Source organism: Panthera pardus, unplaced genomic scaffold (assembly GCF_024362965.1).
Source record: "Panthera pardus isolate Hobbes unplaced genomic scaffold, ASM2436296v1 HiC_scaffold_13, whole genome shotgun sequence".
NCBI classification, from domain to species: Eukaryota; Metazoa; Chordata; class Mammalia; order Carnivora; family Felidae; genus Panthera; species Panthera pardus.
The window spans coordinates 109,908,590-109,927,783 of record NW_026526688.1 but is presented as its reverse complement, the minus strand read 5'-3'; the positions used below and the strand labels follow the sequence as shown (position 1 = coordinate 109,927,783).

At 38.3% G+C, this 19,194-nt stretch overlaps 1 protein-coding gene across 50 annotated transcripts in view; it reads left to right on the top strand.

Annotated features, from left to right (window-relative positions):
- The window catches only part of ANK2 (ankyrin 2), a 669,482-nt gene extending 650,506 nt beyond the window's left edge, over positions 1 to 18,976 (top strand). For 27 of the 50 annotated variants that reach the window (XM_053901307.1, XM_053901312.1, XM_053901304.1 and 24 more), the window contains 10 exons: positions 801 to 932; positions 1,900 to 2,043; positions 5,175 to 5,460; positions 7,077 to 7,365; positions 9,729 to 9,821; positions 10,337 to 10,420; positions 10,524 to 10,688; positions 11,956 to 12,138; positions 13,637 to 13,728; positions 16,716 to 18,976. In XM_053901307.1, the coding sequence (XP_053757282.1) occupies positions 801 to 932; positions 1,900 to 2,043; positions 5,175 to 5,460; positions 7,077 to 7,365; positions 9,729 to 9,821; positions 10,337 to 10,420; positions 10,524 to 10,688; positions 11,956 to 12,138; positions 13,637 to 13,728; positions 16,716 to 16,899 (1,652 nt within the window). In that variant the 3' untranslated portion in view covers positions 16,900 to 18,976. The remainder of the gene's footprint in view (positions 1 to 800; positions 933 to 1,899; positions 2,044 to 5,174; positions 5,461 to 7,076; positions 7,366 to 9,728; positions 9,822 to 10,336; positions 10,421 to 10,523; positions 10,689 to 11,955; positions 12,139 to 13,636; positions 13,729 to 16,715) is intronic. The other 23 variants (XM_019418007.2, XM_053901346.1, XM_053901342.1 and 20 more) reach the window with 7 other exon arrangements.
- The last annotated feature ends 218 nt before the right edge of the window (positions 18,977 to 19,194 follow it).

Sequence of the window (19,194 nt, the reverse complement as noted above, 5' to 3'; positions counted from 1 at the left end):
CTTTATTGCTGGATATTTAGGTTGTTTCCTGTTAATGACAAATATCCTAGTGCAATGGTGTATTTTCATGAGTATCTCTACAGGGCACATTACTAGAAGTAGAATTGAATATCTGGATAAAGGGTATGTATATTTTTAATTTTGAAAGATATCGGCAAACTGCCCTCCAAAGAAGACACTCATTTACACTCACTCACTCACACCACAATGTATAAGTGTCCAAATACAGTGATAGTGGTAGACTTTAAAGGAAAAATTTGTGGCTTTTCCCCTAGGTCAGTTAATGCTTCCCAGACCTTTTATTCATGTGACATCCAATCAAAGGAGTTTAGCCAACCACCATAATATAACCACAGCCAGTATTTATCCAAGTATCCAGAAATAGGATTTATAGTACTTAAAACATTGCCTAATGATGATTAAAAGTGAGAAACAGTCTATAACTCCTATTTTTAGTAATTTATTTTTCATTATCTTGGTTAAGAGTATAGGCCTGTATGAATGGTCTCTTCTGCATTTTGGAATTAATTGAGCCTGAATTATACATATTTGTATCAACAGTTGTCTCAAACTTAGTGATTCCACAATGAAAGTTATCGATTCTATATCCAGTTTTAATAAAATCCACAATTAGTGCTAGAAGAACAAAGACCTGTTGAGAGTCACTTCTAATACATAGGGGAGAAAATGAACCCTATTACAGCAATACAAAGAATACATCACTTACAAAATCACAAGGCAAGGTGTTAGAGACTCAAATGTTGAAGTTACTGTATTTAGAGTAATATTTTCTTGTCTAGAATTAGCAAGAGAACTGGATTTCACTGAGGAGCAAATTCATCAAATTCGAATTGAGAATCCTAACTCCCTCCAAGACCAGAGTCATGCGCTATTGAAGTACTGGCTGGAAAGGGATGGGAAACATGCTACAGGTAGGTGGGAAACTGTATGTAAAAAGCATTAGGCTAAAGGTTGGGGTATATGTCTTATTCAACAAGCCCTCTCTTGCATATTCAGTAAAATAATAACAAATGCCATCAATCTGAAGTGCTACTGTAAGCAAATGAGAACAAGCTATGATATTTCTAAAATATGCATGTTGCATAAAAATTCTTATATTCCCATGAATAATGTCAGCGGAAACACTGGCTGCTAACAGGAACATTATGAAAGTCCTAAAATTTTCTAAATATTGAGACTGGACGCAGTTACTTTATTTGTCATTGTTTTATTGGTAGTATTATTACCTTTACTCCTAAATAACTTACATGACAGAAAGATGTCAGGTAGATATTCTTTATAATGATTTATGTATAATATTCTGACCACATCAAATAAAATGAGAAGTGATAAAGACCATTACTTCCTCTCATTCTTCAGCTAAATTTGCTACTTCCTCTAACGCCTCTCTGAAGATCTACCTACAGACCTCCCTTACAAACATCCAGTCTACATTTATCTTTCCTTCTCTTACCATTCTTCTAGGTAGGATTGCCAGATTTTGCAAATAAAAATAAAGGGCTTCCAGTTAAATTTCAAAGAGCCTACAGATAATTTTTTTAGTATAAGTATACCCCCTGCAGTATTTGGGATATACTTATATTAATTTTTTTTTAATCTGAAATTCAAATTTGACAGGATATCCTATATATTATCTGGCAACTCTACTTTTAGGGCTTTTGCCTATGCTTTCCCCCACTATTTTATGCATAACTTCCTTTCTATTTGCTTTTTTTTTTTTTTTTTTTTTTTTTTTTTTTTACAAAGACCTTTAGTTGGGCTTTGTTTCCTGTACAGATATAAAAATTTTAGTAAAGCAACTAAATGAAAGAGATTTTCAAAAGAGTACCCCTCAGATATTATAAATGTTTTTCTGTTTTTTTTTCTCTAATATCCCAGATACAAGTCTCATTGAATGTCTCACCAAGATCAACCGAATGGATATTGTTCATCTCATGGAGGCCAGCACAGAGCCTCTCCAGGAGCGCATCAGTCATAGCTATGCAGAAATTGAACAGACAATTGCACTGGATCATAGTGAAGGTCAAACAATCTGTGTGTGTGGGTGTGTGGTGTATGTATGACTAATTCAGGTGACTGGAACAAATCTTCCTTCTTTTTTTAAAGGGTGGTCTATGAACTCTGGTGATCACATATTTTTCTCATTTTATAGGTACCTTCATACTGTTCATTCTTTGTTATTTCACCTTTGTTCCAACCATTTTGGACTGCTATAACACAATGCCATAAACTGGGTGGCTTAAATAAGAGAAATTTATTTCTCACAGTTCTAGAGAGTGGAAGTCAGAGATCAGGATGACAGCACAGACAGGTTCTGGTGAGGACCCTCCTTTGGGTTGCAGATGGTTGCCTTCTTGCTTGTCCTCACCTAGGGGAAAGAGAACTAGCTAGTTCTCTGACGTCTTCTTATAAGGCACAAGTCCCAGTCGTGAAGGCTCTACCCTCATGATCTAAGTACCTCCTAAAGGCATCACCTCTAACTATTATCACATTGGGATTAGGGTTTCATCAGATGATTTTAAGGGGATACAAATACTCAGTTCATAACAACACGGATGACCTATCCAATGCCCTTTCCTTGGATCCTTGGTGGTATTTCTTAATACTTGTGTCTTTTACTCTAGCTACCCATTCCTGTGCTCACAACCAAGACTATATCATTACCACTGACTATATTACTTCTGGGTCCTGATTTGAAGCATTACACTTACTTCTTCTTTTGCTTCGATACTAGTGATTCTTCAAACCCACTGGGACCTCCAGCCATTGACCCTACCACCTTTTCAGTACTAAAGTTTCTCTGATCCATTCTCCTTTATTTGCATGCTCATTATCTTCTCTCCCTCCCTCTCTGTCTCTCTTTCTCTCTCTTTCTGTCTCTCTCACACCTCTATTTTATACCTTCTCTTTTTCTTTCAAGTCTCCAACATTTCTCTTCTCCTTTTTTAAAGCTAATGACCAAGTTTCGTATTTCTTAGAAAAAATAAGAACAGTCCTAAGCGAATGTCCATATTCTTTCACCACAAACTCTACCAATCCAAGTGCATCTCAATGTCTCTACTCTACCTTCCCTTCTGCATGAAATGTCTTTGCTTCGCTAAAACCATTATCTCTTCTTTTGTACTGGATCTCATCTCTTTTTATCCAATTAAGGACCTCACTCCTTCAGTTATCCACTGTGGCTTCCTACAACTAGATCATGCTCAAGAGCATTAAAACATGCTTTAATAGAGCCCATTCTTTATTTTTTTTAATATGAAATTTATTGTCAAATTGGTTTCCATACAACACCCAGTGCTCATCCCAACAGGTGCCCTCCTCAATGCCCATCACCCACCCTCCCCTCCCTCCCACCCATCAACCCTCAGTTTGTTCTCAGTTTTGGCTCCTTCCCTCTCTAACCTTATTTTTTTTCCTTCCCCTTCCCCATGGTCTTCTGTTAAGTTTCTCATAAGTTTCACATAAGTGAAAACATATGGTATCTGTCTTTCTCTGTATGACTTATTTCACTTAGCATAACACTCTCCAGTTCCATCCGTGTTGCTACAAAAGGCCATATTTCATTCTTTCTCTTAGTTAGCATAACACTCTCCAGTTCCATCCGTGTTGCTACAAAAGGCCATATTTCATTCTTTCTCATTGCCACATAGTATTCCTTTGTGTATATAAACCGCAATTTCTTTATCCATTAATCAGTTGATGGACATTTAAGTAGAGCCCATTCTTTAAAAACAAAACAAAACAACTCCTTCACCCTATATGCCTTCTTGTATGATTGTTCTGTTTCTCCATTCATTTTATAGAAAATCTCTTCAAAAGAATAGCCTATATTCCCTATATCTACTTCCTGTCTTCCTGTTCTCTAGAACTGTCTCTAGAATCCATGACAGTCATTTATTGAGTCATCACCACTCAACAGAAAGCAATCTTATAAAATTCACCAATGATTTCCTCATTGCCAAATACAGCAAATAATTTTTCAGTCTTCATCTTATTTACTCCTTAGTAATATTTGACAAAAAATTAATATTTTTTAAAAACATTTTCTTCATTCACTTTCCGTGACACCCTCCCTTCATGGTTTTGTTTTTCTTTTGCTTATTTTTCTGGTTATTTTTACACAATTCCTTTCTGTAGCTTCTTTTCATAGATTTAAATGATGGTGTGAAAGTTTGTCCTATCTCCTGTCTCTCTCCTTTTTTTTTTTTTTTTATAAATCCCAGACACCTGGCCTCCTTGATGTTCCCTGGGCACCCTATGCATTTTGGGGCTTTGGAGCTCTGCTACTTTCTGTTTCCTCCACTCTGGAGCATTCTTCCCTCAGAGCATCAAATACCTACCTATTCAGGCCTCTGCTCAAAATCAGTCTCCCCAAAGGACCCTTTCCTGACAATTCTATCTAAAATACTAGCCCTATTTACTCTTTACCATGGTTTCCTTTTCTCCTAAAATTCATCATAAATATATATCTGCAGAAATAAAAGTTCAGTGAGGACTTTTTCTACCTTGTTCACTGCTATATCTCTAACGTCTAAAGAGCACCTACTACATAGTTGATAATATATACATCTGTTGAGTGAATAAATAAGTAGATGAATGTCAGTCATACCTCTGCTAAAGTTTTCAGTGACTCCTCATTGCCCTGGGTATGATAATATTCCTTAGCATGGCATGAGAGACCCTCCACAAAAAAGGGTACTAACCCCAAGTGTTGTTAATACAAGTTAATACTTGTGGAACACCTAGAACAGTGCCTAACACATAATATTTAGAATGTATTAGCTATTATTAATTATTATTAAACTCTAATCCTTCTTCCCACTTACATTCTATGCCTCAGTAGCAGTTATCATTAGGTCTCCTTAAAATGTCACACCCTCTGCATTTCCCTTCCTGATTCTTTAACCCTGAGTTGGGTGCTCCTGCATTTATTGACTGGCACTGTGGCCCCGTCACTCTGCATTTCAATAGATTCTTACTTGCCTGAGCTTCAATAGATGATCTGTATCTTGAAGGCAGACACAGTTATCTCATTCAGCTTTGTAACCATGGATCTATCACAGGATGTGGCACATTAATAGTTACCTAGTAAATACCCATTTAATATAAGTGAGCTTCAGTTAATACTTCATTTAAATTGTTTCTCCCTGTAGGGTTCTCAGTACTTCAAGAGGAGCTATGCAGTGCCCAGCACAAGCAGAAAGAGGAGCAAGCTGCTTCTAAAGAAAACGAGTCCTGTGATCACCCTCCCATTGTCTCAGAGGAAGACATTTCTGTCGGTTATTCTACTTTTCAGGATTGCATCCCCAAAACTGAGGGGGACAGCTCAGCAACAGAGCTCTTTCCCCAAACTCACAAGGAGCAAGTTCAACAGGATTTCTCAGGGAAAATGCAAGACCTGCCTGAAGAGTCATCTCTTGAATGTCAGCAGGAGTACTTGTGAGTTTCAAAAGAAAGCCTGTCCAATGTAATTCCAAGAAATAAGCCGGTATGGCAAGAGTGCCAGGCATGTGCAACCGTAAATTGTTTTCAGATGGTTTTCAAATAAGCCCACCAGTAGCAAGTGCCAGAACTACAGGAAAAAGAGCGAAAGATTTGAGACATAATTATGGCAGCATTGTATGGTAGATCTGCTTGAAACAACTTCCGGTTCTGTGACCTTGGGCAAGCCCCAAGCCCTTTTTGGTTTCTGTTTCCATATCTCTAAGTTATAAGAATATATACCTTATTCATCTCATAGGGTCACAGGTCAAGGATACGCCTATGAAAGCATTGTTTAAACTGTAAGATTTCATGAAGACCTCATGCTTATTGCTTATAAGACTATTGCACTTGACTTCTCTGCAGTGCTCTGATATGTGCCAGTTGTCCCATGGCTAGTTCACAGTATGAACAGGGATGCTGTAGGCGAAGCAGCCCTCAGTGTATGTCACCAAATCATTGGGGTGGCTGACAATAAAAATAGAAACGCAACACAAATTATTCACACAGAATGAAAGACCGTCAGAATAAAGTGGGATAAGTTCAGAGTGGAAATACAGAGAAGTCTTCCGGAGACTTTCTGGCTAAAGGAAGCTATAGAACAGTTAGCTCAGAACTCAAGTACTGGGCTTCATAGAAGCAAATGAGAAAGAGAATTGTTTAAATGACGCTTGTTATATCTAGAGAAGGAAAACAGATGATGTGAAAGGCAAGTGTGTCCCCAGACCTGAAATCTGAGAATAGTGTGTCAGGAGATTACACCAGTAAGCGAGTTTTCTGCTGGGGTCACTGGAGCTTGAGGAGAGGGTGAAATGGGTAATAAAATCCTCTTTCTTCCACTGAGCCACCGCCTACCAACTACCTTTAGATTTTAGGGGAGAGAAGAAAGAAGAAAGAAAGAAAAATAAAAAGATGGGAAGCAAAGAGGGAATATCAGAGAGGCATTTGGGTACTTAGTATCAGAAATTTGTAATAAGAAGTTTAAAAGCAGAAAAAGAATATTTGTATTTAAAATTGAGATTATAAAGATTGCATTGGAGTAACTCCAAATTAAATCAGAAGAAAAAGTTTTAACTAGGTCTTTCCATCAAGTAATAATTTTCCAGAAGTATAATAAAAATCTCTCTATATTTGCAATTATGATAACCATATTAACATGGGGTTTATATATGTTTAAAAAAAATTTCCCAAACTTTGATTCTTGCTTCAGAAGCCTTATTATCTACAGATCTTTGTTATATAAACCTCCTCAAATCTTCAAGATAACCTTGAGGTATCAAAGAAAAGATGAAATTATAATTTATATACTTTGTAGAGATTAAGAAATGGTAATACATTTTAGAGTAATTTTTCTCTTTAGAATAGATCCATCCCAGCTAATACTAGATCAAGGAGCTGTAACTTTCTTACATATAATTTTTATTCAAATTTCATTTCTCGGCCACATATACAAAACTTATTTTGACTTGTCATGGACCATGAAGACAAGTTCCATCTTTCGTTCCAATTGCCTTGCTTCAGCAAAAGGGGAAATGTAAATGCTCTCATGGTGTAACTTGGCTTTTCCATTTCAGTGTGACAACCCCAGGGACGGAAGTGTCGGAGACTCAAAAGCCTACGGCTATATCTGGCTCTCAAAGCAAGACACTTGAGGAAATCAGTACACCTCCCGAGGAGGAGAGGCCACACCTCCAGACTCCAACATCTAGTGAGCAGGGCGACTCTCCCATTGTACAGGAACCGGAAGAGCCCCCAGAACATAAGGAGGAGAGTTCTCAGAAAACTAGCCTTGTGATAGTGGAGTCTGCTGATGACCAGCCACAGGCCCTTGAAAGAGTCGATGACGATGCAGCTTTCCATAAGGTAAGGATCTCCTCTCTTTCCTTGCCCACAGGCAGCAAAGCTACAAATCTTCCCCAGTTTCCATTTCTCTGATGGTTTATTTTTTCTCTGAAAAAAATCAACCTGGACCCTGGAAACCCCTCAATCCCCTTTAAAACTTGGGAACCAGGGAATCTAGGAAAAAAAAAAAGATACACAGTTCTAATTCTTGCTACCTGAGCATGAGCCTTAATTTTACAATTGGGAAACCCTTTTGCTAAGGAAAATGAACCCTGGAGTGAAACAGTATGCCTGATGTAGCTTTTCAGAATTGATAACCATGGGCACGAAGACTAGTGAGAGGGATTAACAGGGCCCCCAGTAAGTGCCAGCCATGGAAACTTGTGGGAGCCAGACTCTGGTTACATCTGTCTGTGCTGTCAGGTGATGAACACGCAGACTGTGGATATCAGGTGGGGTTTTCCTCCCCCCCCAAATTTTCCTCACTGAAGGAAGGATTATTTCCAAAATAGATCTCCTTATACCTATTTTAAGAATGACTTTGAAAAAGGACAGTGTACCTCAACTTATCGTGGTTCAGAATGTCAGAATAAGGAGCAGAAACTTACTTAAGTGTTTCCTTTGTCATTAAGGGAGCTTTGATGTTGCAAAGAGGGGTCTCCGGAGACCATCTAAGAAATTAATTTAAACGGTGTATTCTGAATCATTCCCATGCCTCAGTGTTCACTGGCGGTGTTTAAGCCCTCCTCAGAGGAATGAATCTCAGGGAAGAGGGGAGCAAGAATCTGCATTTTAAATAACTCTCTGGATGATTGTCATGCACAAAAAAGTGTGAGAATCTGTTTGGATTAAATTTAATATCTATTAAATTATATATTTGTCCTTTTAGAATTCAAAAGCATTTTTTATGTCACCGTGTTTTTAAAGCGTTAATATAGGTCTCAGTAGTAAAGAATGAGGTATAGAAAAGAACTGAAAGGTTTTGAAGAAAAGCATGATACAACATATCTGTGGGCTTAAGTCCTACATTTATTTTTGTTCACTATGAGGGTGACATCTGCTAGCAGGATTTATCTAAGATCATAACTAAAATTAGGGGAGTTTCAGGCAAATGAGAACTGTGTCCCAGTTTTGGTAGTTATCTTAAATAATGAATTCATCCTGTGAATGGATTTTTATTTTAAGTGTACCTTTGCACAGAATTACTCATCTCCCAAATTCTCAGCTTAAATGAATTCTGGTAAAAATGTTTCAAAGATGCTATCAGGGCTTAAGAGTTACTAAATTTAGCCTAAGAATCCATTGGCTAATCGAAGTATAGATTTCAAACAATTATCTGTATAATTCATTTATTTTTTCTATGCATATAAATAAATTTTGATAAGTCATTCTGTATTCCACTTTCTATGGGCCTGTTCCATTTATTCTTGGTGAATATCCAGTTATCTCTGTGATGCTTCCTATTTTGACCCTTAATTCTCATGACCCTAATTTGAGGATCTAACTTCAGTCACTTTTCTTGCTGATCATCTTTCTAGGCAGCAGATTCCAGAATGTATTTAAAGTATACTTTGGTTTCGATTTTACATGTTTTCCTTTAGCAGAAAAGCATATAGAAATATGTCAGATATTTTAAAATATGTTGAAAAAATATCATTGAGTTTTCTTTAAAAAAAAAAAAAAAAGTAGTATCCTGTTAGGAAAGAGTAATTCAATAGAACGCTCCCGAGATATGTTCTAATCTAAAATTGTGTTCTTAGCTCCATCTTTGACTCTGGGCCAGAGCCATAAAATCAGACTGGCCTGTGCATCTTAACTTTTCTGCAAAATGAGTCTAATATTATTCATAGCCTGCCTTGTTTGTTGCCAGGGAGATGCTCAACTGGCTAGATAAGAGCTGCAGGAAATTTTGACTTTTTGCAGAAAGTTCTGCTACAAGCATAAGTTATTTCTATACCTGTGGGTTAATCATTCTAAGCCTAAGCCTGAGTGTTGAGTATTGATGGCTTACAAGTATTGTGTGTGTGTGTGTGTGTGTGTGTGTGTGTGTGTGTGTGTGTGTTGCTTAAGTTTTGTGTTTACATTTGGTTATTTATCAGGAGTTTAAGTCCAAGAAGTAATGTGGACAAGTTGCTCGTTTCTTTTGATAGATTCTGACAGATGGGCACTCAGCTTTCAGAATTCCAGAATTGTTTTCATTCATTGAACAAAAAAGTATTCTTACCATAGTGTGAGACAGACACACACTTGTTTGCTGTGCTGGCTTTTCTAGCAAAGCCTCCATGAATAAAACTTTCAGAAAACCGTGTGAACTAAAGCAGAAACCGGTAGTGAAGACATTCCTTAGCGTGTTAAACAAAACGATGCTTCCATGCTTCCACCAGGAGCTAACAGAGGAATTAGGTGAGCTGGAGGCCAGCTCAGATGAGGAGGCGATGGTAACTACCAGGGTTGTCCGCCGACGAGTGATTATTCAGGTACCAGCTGTTACGTTCCTGCACGTCCGGGACACTTCTGTCCCCGTAACCCTCAGAGAGTGATGCTAGCCATGAAGCCACGAGGGCTTGGCATGCTCTTTAGGTAGTGCATGGCCATTCAAAAGCAGACCCCTTCACTTAACTCTCCTAAGTTTTGTTCGTAAAAAAAAAAAAAAACAAAAAAAAAACCTGCAGTGGTGATGACATTGGCAGCCCACTTCCAAGAGAGCGAACAGCAAGAGAGAGACCGCTTCTTCAGTTCCACCCACCTCACCTTGCTTGTCTGTTTTTGTTGGTGTGTTTGTTTTACGCCTAACTTTGGTCCAATTCTCCTAAGCATGTTACTTCCCACCTTTTTTTTTTTTTTTCTTTAAAACACACTACTCGACAGGATTTGGCATCTCAGCAGTGCTTCTCAGTAGCTCCCTTCATTTTCTAACATTATAAGCACTTGGGAGTAGTTTCTCAGAATTGATGCCCGACACTGAAGTGACCATTTTCTCTCAACTGTTTAGGGAGATGATATGCCTGACATACCCCCAGAAACAGTCACAGAAGAAGAATACATTGATGAGCATGGACACACTGTGGTAAAGAAGGTATTGTCCTAACATGGTTGATCTCAAAGCCTCCTGTTTAAAACTTATCGGTACCCCGGTACTGTCACTCAAACACAAGATACATGAATAAAATATCTTTCAGGTCACTAGGAAAATCATTAGGCGGTACGTAGCCTCTGATGGCACAGAGAAAGAAGAGGTTACAATGCAGGGAATGGCACAGGGACCCATCAGCATTGAGGAAGGAGATGGCTATTCCAAAGTCATGAAGCGCATTGTATTAAAGAGTGACACTGAACAGTCAGAGGTAAGATCATCTGATTCTCCAACCTGATTTTATGGAGAGGTCTAAAACAGAGTCAGAAGAGATGGACACGATTGTCCATACTGGCCCCACTGCTCCCGCTTATATGGCACTCTGCTTTCAGTTGCATATTCACATGTTTCTTCATGATTTTGTGGAATTTTAAACTAACGTTCAAGGACATTTGTAGCCATTATACTCATTGTCTCTGTTTGGTCCTTCTTATTTATTCATTTTTTTAAGTTCATTTATTTATTTTGAGAGAGAGAGAGAGTGAGTGAGCAGGGGCGGGGGGGGGGGGGGTGGGGGTGGAGAGAGAATCCCAAGCAGGCACTGCACTGTCAGCACAGAGCCGGATGCAGGGCTTGATCTCACAACCCTGAGATCAGGACTTGAGCTGAAATCAAGGGTCGGACGCTCAACCAACTGAGCCACCCAGGTGCCCCTGGTCCTTCTTATTTCTATTTTCTGTTTAATTCATGGCTGAGTACATAAAACAGAAATCCAAAACTGAAATTTTAAAAGACCAGAATTCCATTTGCTGGCGAGCTGTATGTCATGAAAAGACCTTGTAAAATTGTGTTGTAATGCTTGTGCCCGGGCAGCATAGCAGTCTTCTGTAGGGCACTGGAGATAAATATTTGATATTTAAACTTCTGCATTTCAGTCACTAAAGCCAGGATCCAGAAACTCCTTGATTTATAGTTTTACTTCTTTCTGTTCTACTTCCCTCTCTGAGGAACGTTTACTCCCTTTGACATATCATTGGTGACACACTCACTGTTTTGCATTCATTCACATCCTCAGAAGTTTATTATCGCACCCACAGTTTCTCTAGAAATCTACTTTTTCAATTTTTCATATCTTTGAGAGTTCCTCTTTTGGGGTTTAATTTTATCTTCATAAAATCAAAACCATTTAAACATGGGGGACAAGAGAGTTCATGCTCAGGTTGTCATGTCGCTGAGGAATCAGTTTCTTATTCATAATACTTCCGGACAGATTTTCGTTCAGCTGATTAATGAGTGGTGGGTTTGGTGCTGTGTGTATAGAGTCATTATATAGGCATTACCAGTTGATTATAGGCTTTTTTCTTTCTTTTAGTACCTGCTTCTCTTTTCCAAAATACTATTTTCCAGAAGGCCTATGTATACCATTTTAAGGTTTTGGGGTTTTGTTTGTTTGTTTGTTTGTTTTTACATAGAAAAATCCATCACTGTTACATTTTGGCAGTCAGAAACTGTGTTATCATGTGTCCTTCATTCATTAGGTAACTTTGTCTGAGCCCAGCATTTTGTCCAGTACCTCACAATTTCAGGCTGAACCAGTGGAAGGCCGTAGAGTCAGCAAAGTTGTTAAAACAACTATGGTACATGGAGAAAGGATGGAGAAACATCTGGGTGATTCTAGTTTAGCCACTGATCTTCCTTCAGCCAAAGATGACTTTGAAGAGGTATAGAAGCATTATCACTTTTATGTTTTTGTGTTGTGTGTTTTGTGCTTGCTTTGTGTTTAAAAGTAAAAGGATTTACCATTATGTCATTCCATATATGTATTCATGGAAGGGTGCAGAATAATTCAAGAGAGTAGAGTTGCTGTTTGAATAACTTGTACAGTGAGGTAACGTTTTCTCAACTTGTGGTATCCACAAAGCGACAAGTTCTGTGTCATCTTAAATGCTTTTAAAAGTCTAGATGACCAGGATTCGCTTCAACTGAATCAGAATCTCCGGAGTTAGGTCACAATTGTACATCTTGCTTAGATGCTCCAGAAGTGACTTTAATTCTTTAATTAGTGAGAGAGAGAGAGAAAGAGAGAGAGAAAGAAAGGAAGGAAGGAAGGAAGGAAGGAAGGAAGGAAGGAAAGAAAGAAAGAAAGAAAGAAAGAAAGAAAGAAAGAAAGAAAGAAAGAAAGAAAGATTGATTGTGAATTATCTCTAGTAGCTAATGCTCTCAAATATTTCCAAAGATAGGCATTAATGAAAACTCTGATGTATTTTAAACCTAGATATAAAACAAGCATTTATAATTATTTAAGTTCTGATTTTCAGTAATTAGGAAATGGGTCCATAGGGACAGATCCACACTAGGATTAAAAAAATCCCAAAATTCTGAAAACCAATACAAATTTTGTAGGTTAATAGCAAGCTAACTTGGCAGTAAAACAATGTGAGCTGATATGGAGTTATAATGACATGGAGAGTCTTTTGGTCCTACCTAGACTGAATATTCATATGTTTTGCTGTGGATATATTTATGCGTTTGATTAGTAGATGCTGTCCCTGCCCCATCAGAGGTATTCAAATATACAGCATATATATCATACTACCTTTCTAAAATCCAAAAGGGAAAATATTCTGAATTCTGAGATACATCTGGCCCCAGGGGTTTTCACTAAGGGATTGTAGGGCATATGCAAACATCTACAAAACATTTTTTTGCTATTGAGACATTTTGAAGTTAAATGTTATATGTGCATTCTCTTCTACACCCACAGTGTGCACTGAGATTATATATGGGAATGCATTGGGATATGAAAAGCATACCTTATTTAAATACTTTTAAGGACAGTGTTTTGACCTTGTATAATCAAAAGGTGAATTATGTGAGTTGTACGCTTTGGGCTTTATTCATTTGCTGCTTGTTTTTGCCTCTGATCATTATATTCATCATTAGAGTCTCCACCGGAGAAAGAGGGGGGATGAGGTGTGGAGGAAATTAAAAGTCAATCGGTACAGATGCTGTTTACCAACATTTATAAGTAATACAATACATCTCCCTCACAAATGGGAGAGATGTAAATAGAACTCAGTATTTACATTTGTTCCTAGGATTGTTTTTATTTCTGCTTTCAAGCATATCTTTTTATGGTATCAATTAAGCAAAGTAATAGATTTTTTTTTTAAGTCCATGGCTCATGGTGGGTTTTGTCTTATTTTCTTTTTTCTTCAGGCTTTGAGCTATACAGGTAGCCACATGAAAGTGCACTTACCCAGTTTAGTAGAGAATGAGATTCTGAAAGAGGATGGATCAGTAATTAAAAGGTTTGGGTTAGCATGGGGTTATGCTCTGCCTACTAACACCTTGACTTTTTTTTCCAGTTGTAAGAAAAACAGAGCCCCTACCTCTGCCCTAACGTCCCTTGGGAATTACCAAGTCTGTCTACGTTGTCCGCTTTGCCAAGCGGTAGATCTGTCAGTGTGTCAAACCTGTAGTGTCCTCTTGACGCTTTGAAAATGATACCAAGGCTTGAGGGGAACTGAGACACCTGTTCACACAACCACTCCCTGGGTTTTAACAAGTCATCAGTTTCGTTAAGGCCAACTGGCTAGAATATTCCATTGTGTTGACAGATTTGGAGCACATTTGGAAAGGAAACCAATCAGCTGCTCACGGATTAATCTTGTGACCAGCTACCTTCAGCTCAGTCGTACCGAATCATAATGCCGAGTGGCACATGCTTTGGGGTTTTGTTTTTGTTTTTAAGCTGCTTCCAAAATCTTTAAGTTGTTTCATGATCTTGCATGCGAGTGGCAAATAACATGAGCATGAGTTGGATACCCACAAACCTGATTGTAAATGCTGAAACCAGGGATTTTAACAAGTTAAGAAAGGGCCACAAAAGAAGTAAGTGGCTCATTTTTGTGCCTGAGGAAAGAGACAAGCTGTGACGCTCTGTCGTCCCTATCACCTGCTTGATGCGTGATTGTCAGCAACATTGCCTTGTCTCCTGGCCTTTCTCTCTAGTCCCCTCTCTCTTTGGTCCTTTAGCAGCACCATGCTAAAAAAGTGTCCTCAGCTTCTCAGTGAAAAGACACAATGGAAATTCAAGTTACTATTGTTCTTTTCGCTTCATTGTAAAGAAGAAAAAGATTGTCATTTATAGTACTCTACAGAGCTATTTTCAGCCTGCAGAACATAATAATTAGAACAGCGAATTAAAGGTTCTGTCACAATTCCGCCCTCCAATCACATGTGAAAAACAGCAGCAGCTAAGAATTTAAAAGAGTGTAATTGCTCAGGGAACTTTAAAAATGCCCCGTGAATTAAGGATAAAGTACTTTTTATACGCTGAATTTTTACGTCTTTTATTCAGTTATGCAGACAAAGCCACACAAACCAGGTACACCCTAACATCATGAGATCTTTACATTGGGATAGATTTAGAGACCATCTAATCCAAACTTCTTAATTACTGCTGGTGAATTTGAAGCCAGGGATATGGAGCAACTCAATTAAGTTGCACAGCTATTTAGTTCCGGAACTGTATTTGTCAGTACACCGCTTTATCTTGTATGTTGCGAAGATATTTTATCATCCCCACTGCTCCCCTGAATACACATAAGTAAATTCATTCCACTGCTTGAGTTACATGCATACACATGCTCATAAGCACATTCATCTATGATATCTGCACAAAATATCAGAGATTGTCCTGTGATAGAAGCTTATTCACCGCCTCTCCCCCCTCCCCCCCCACCCCCCAACACAGCCACACCAGTGCCACGAAGGCTGCTATTAGCTCTTGGCAGAAATAATCAGATATTTGCCTTTTCGGAGAAGAAAAATATTATGGGTGCTGAATCGTGAGAAAAACACAATCTCATTTCAACCACTGGAACAAAATTGGACCTTTTTTATCAAGAGGAACAAATTTAAGTTTGCTTTCAGATACAAAATAATTCATGTGGTGTCAAAGGAAGGAGAGAATAAGAAAACATGAGAAGAAGGAAGAAGGAGACAAAGATGCCCAAAAGAAAACCTGAAAGTATTTTGGCTAAAATAAGTCTTTTTTTTTTTTTTTTTTTAAATCAGGAGTATCTTAAATGCATAGCAGTATGAGAAGGTAGAATAATGAAAACTCAGGATGATCTTAAAGGCATGACAGTGCAGAACCTCTAGCTTGTGAACACTAGGAATCCATTAAGAAAAATGCTGGGGTAAAGCTAAGAAAACTGCTCTTCTGTGGTTTTAAGTGAAGATGCATGGCATCGTGGTTACGGATTCAGGCTCTGGAATCCTTGAGTCTTGGCCTCACTTCATACTAACTGTGTTACTTTGTATTTGGAACATCGCTTAAAATCTCTGCAATTTGTTTTCCTTATTTATTACAATCATAGTGCCTGGCACATAAAAATGTTCACCACATATTTACAGAATGAATAATTCTATTGAGAAGTAGATGGAAGGACAGAGAATGAACAAATTACAGTTTAATAATTTTCAAGTAGGGATACAGGAAAATAGTACTAAATACCACAGTACATCATAGCCCCTTTTGTCAAGTAATCATTAGGAGGGAGCCAAGAAAGCACTAGTCAGTGGCATAGAAGACCAAAAATGGGCAAAGTCCTGGAAATCTGAGCAGATGGAGGAAGGATCTGTGTCTCAGTGTTTTCTCTCTCTCCTCTCTCTTCCCTACCATCTCCAGATGAAGTTTCAAGGCTGGGGCAGTCCTCATCTCTCGTTGGTATTCACCTTCCTCTATGTTGATAGAATAAGATTCCCGTTTTTAAAGATCTAGGTCTTGTGGAAAAGTTTTCCTAGAACATTTCCCAGAACAGGATGCGACTCTAAGGATTAAGCTGACAGCTGAGGTGTTTTCAGAAAATCAAAAACTATTTTTCCTAGCCTGTCAAAAAGTACATATGGAATCCCCGTTTCGGGATGTGCCAAGCGCTTTCAAATCAGTGCACCTTAAACAAACATGAATGATTGTATGGTTGCTTTTGGAGAGAATCTTATGAAAGCATGGTTTTATTTCTTTGAAATAGTTCTGAAAGTTTTAAAAAATATTCTTTGTTCCAAAATACTTTAAAACATTTCATGACTTACGTCAGATGGGAGAGGCCATGTTTAAAAGAGAGAGGTGGAAGGATGGCTGCAGATGTTAAACTAATAGCTCAGTCTAGAAGTATCCAGAGGTAGCACAGTGAAGTATTTTCCTGTCACAGTGATCACTCCCACCCCAAAGGTGGTGGCTGCCTTGTAGTGAAGAAAGTATAATTCTCTCTTGTCTGCTTTCCTCCAGGACGACAATGAGTAAAGCCAGTACACAGAAGAGGGCTGTGGTGAAGGACCAGCATGGAAAACACATTTACTTGGAGCACCTGGAGGATGTACCAGAAGCACTAGACCAAGATGACCTCCAGCGCGACCTCCAGCAACTCCTTCGGCATTTCTGCAAGGAGGACTCGAAGCAAGAGGCCAAATGAGGGGCTGCCCTGTCCTCACACCAGAAACCACACATCCACTCGATATGCAACTTCCCGTTTCACTAGCAGAGCGACCTAATGGGATACCCTGACACTTCCACTTTTAGCAAAAACACTGCATTTTGTTTTAGTTTTTCCCCATCCTCTTTAACTGTAAGCTAATTTGTGACCAAAGATAGCATCCTTCAGTCTGGATGCTGTATCCACTACTTTGTTGTGTCTGTGCTAAACTGGAAACTGGCCACCTCCGTCGTTCTTTGCTTCTGCACAAGCTCCATGAAAATCCATCGATCAGAAGAACTTCACCTACAGACCTCTTCAAGTGTTGATGTATAGGAATCCTTCCAAGGGATATCCTTGTACAATGTATATAGCTAAAATGCTCAGATGAACAACATATTAAAATTAAAACCACTGCCTATCATAACTACACTGGGCATCATGGAAATAAAAGGCCTCTAGAAATTGCTGAACAATGGTTAATTAAGATATTGCTAACACAATCGAATGATAATACAGTTCTACTGCAAAAGAAGCACTTCAGACCTACCATGTCCTTAGACCTTCCAGAGTAGCCATTGCTCCTAGTTAAAGATGGGTTAATGACCTCAAGGGACTATCCTAACTAAGCACTTATTGCTGGTGCTGGCCAGCCTTGATTTATGATTCTCCAACAGCCACTCTGAGGGAGGGGAGAAGGGGAGCAGAAGGCAAAAGGAGTGAAACAATGAGGTATTCAGCTGCTAGCAGCTACATCCTGTGGCGTTCTAGCATCTTCAGGTCTTTTGGATTTTGGACACATTGGCAGGGTATTTTAAAAGCTATAACTACTGTACTTTTCCAGTTTTCATTGCTGCTTTAGCAAACCACGCTGTCTTATTGGTGGTACTTTCTTCTGGCCACTGCACTGTAGATAATTCATTGGAAACAAGATTTACCCACTACGCAAAAGGTTAAACTCCTTCACCATGCTGGAGTGTTTTTTCCCCCCCCTCCGGGTTTATATCTTCTCTAATACCTGCATGTAGCATTTAAAAATCAAAACCACAGTCAAAACTTCTCTTCTAATCACACTGATGGTTTTCATTCTTCTGACCCTGAGCAAGCACTTTTCACTTTTCAGCTAGGTCTGTTTTTTAGCTTGCAGACAAGGTTGAGAAATCCTTACAAATTGGGTTTTGGTTAAAATTTTTGATTTATTTATTTGAAATCCAAACTCCCTTGGAAACTCTTAAGTGCATTTGTGCACTTTTTTGTTTGTTTCAAAGAAGGAACTTTAATCATCTGAGTGATTTCCATGTCCTAATTCCTTATTCCTCTAGTGGTTGAAGCTGTGTAGCATTTTAACATATATATATATTCACAAATATATTCATATAAACAGTATACATTTTGAATCAGTTATTTGTTAAAGAAAAGTATATTCGATGAAGATGAAATTAAAAAAAAAAAAAAGAGTCTATCCTCCAGGGATTGAACATTTTCCAATTCTATCTGGTCTTTTCCTGTTGTGCAAAAATGACTCATTGCTCCGAATGTCAAAAACAAAAGTGACAAACAATGGCACTTCATCATTTCAAGTAGTGTTGCCAAGGGCGCAAATTTCCTGGGAGGGAGATTTCCCATAAGCCAAATCTCTTAAGCCTCAAATGCTAGCACTTTTTGGCAGTTGGATAGGAAATAAAGCTTTTTTGGCAGCCAAAATGAGAGAGGCTGATGGTGAAACTTTTTGAGACACACCATGGCCTTCTTGTCAGAACCTTCACTGGAGCTCAAGAAAAGCATTTCTGTTGTGTTATTTGCAGTGCAGATGATGTCTGTGTAACAACATAATGGTTATTCACCTTTTTTTGGTTTTGATTTTTGCTGTGTAATCAAAAAACTTGAATACTGTGAGAAGAAGTGAATTTTCAGTTGATGAATCAGCATCTTGTTCCCATGGTGATAACACTAATTGAATATATCTATGAGGGCATGTATTAGTTAATGGAAAAAAAAATACAACACTAACAATACATAGCTGCAAATGTGTACAATGGCTGATTTAATTAAATAAAATGTACAAGTGTTAAATGTGGCAACAGTGATTTATTCTTCTTTATCACTTAATCTGTGATTTCAGGAGCTAAGACATTATTAAAGAGATGCGATACATTTAAAGCCAAAAAAGACACAAATTGCCCTTTTCCTTGTAGTTTTTATTTAGTAGCTGAAGATGCTACATGCCCAACACTGTGTTAAGCACGGAGATGAGCAGAAAGATTTTGTCCTTGCTCTCAAAGAAATTTGTATTGT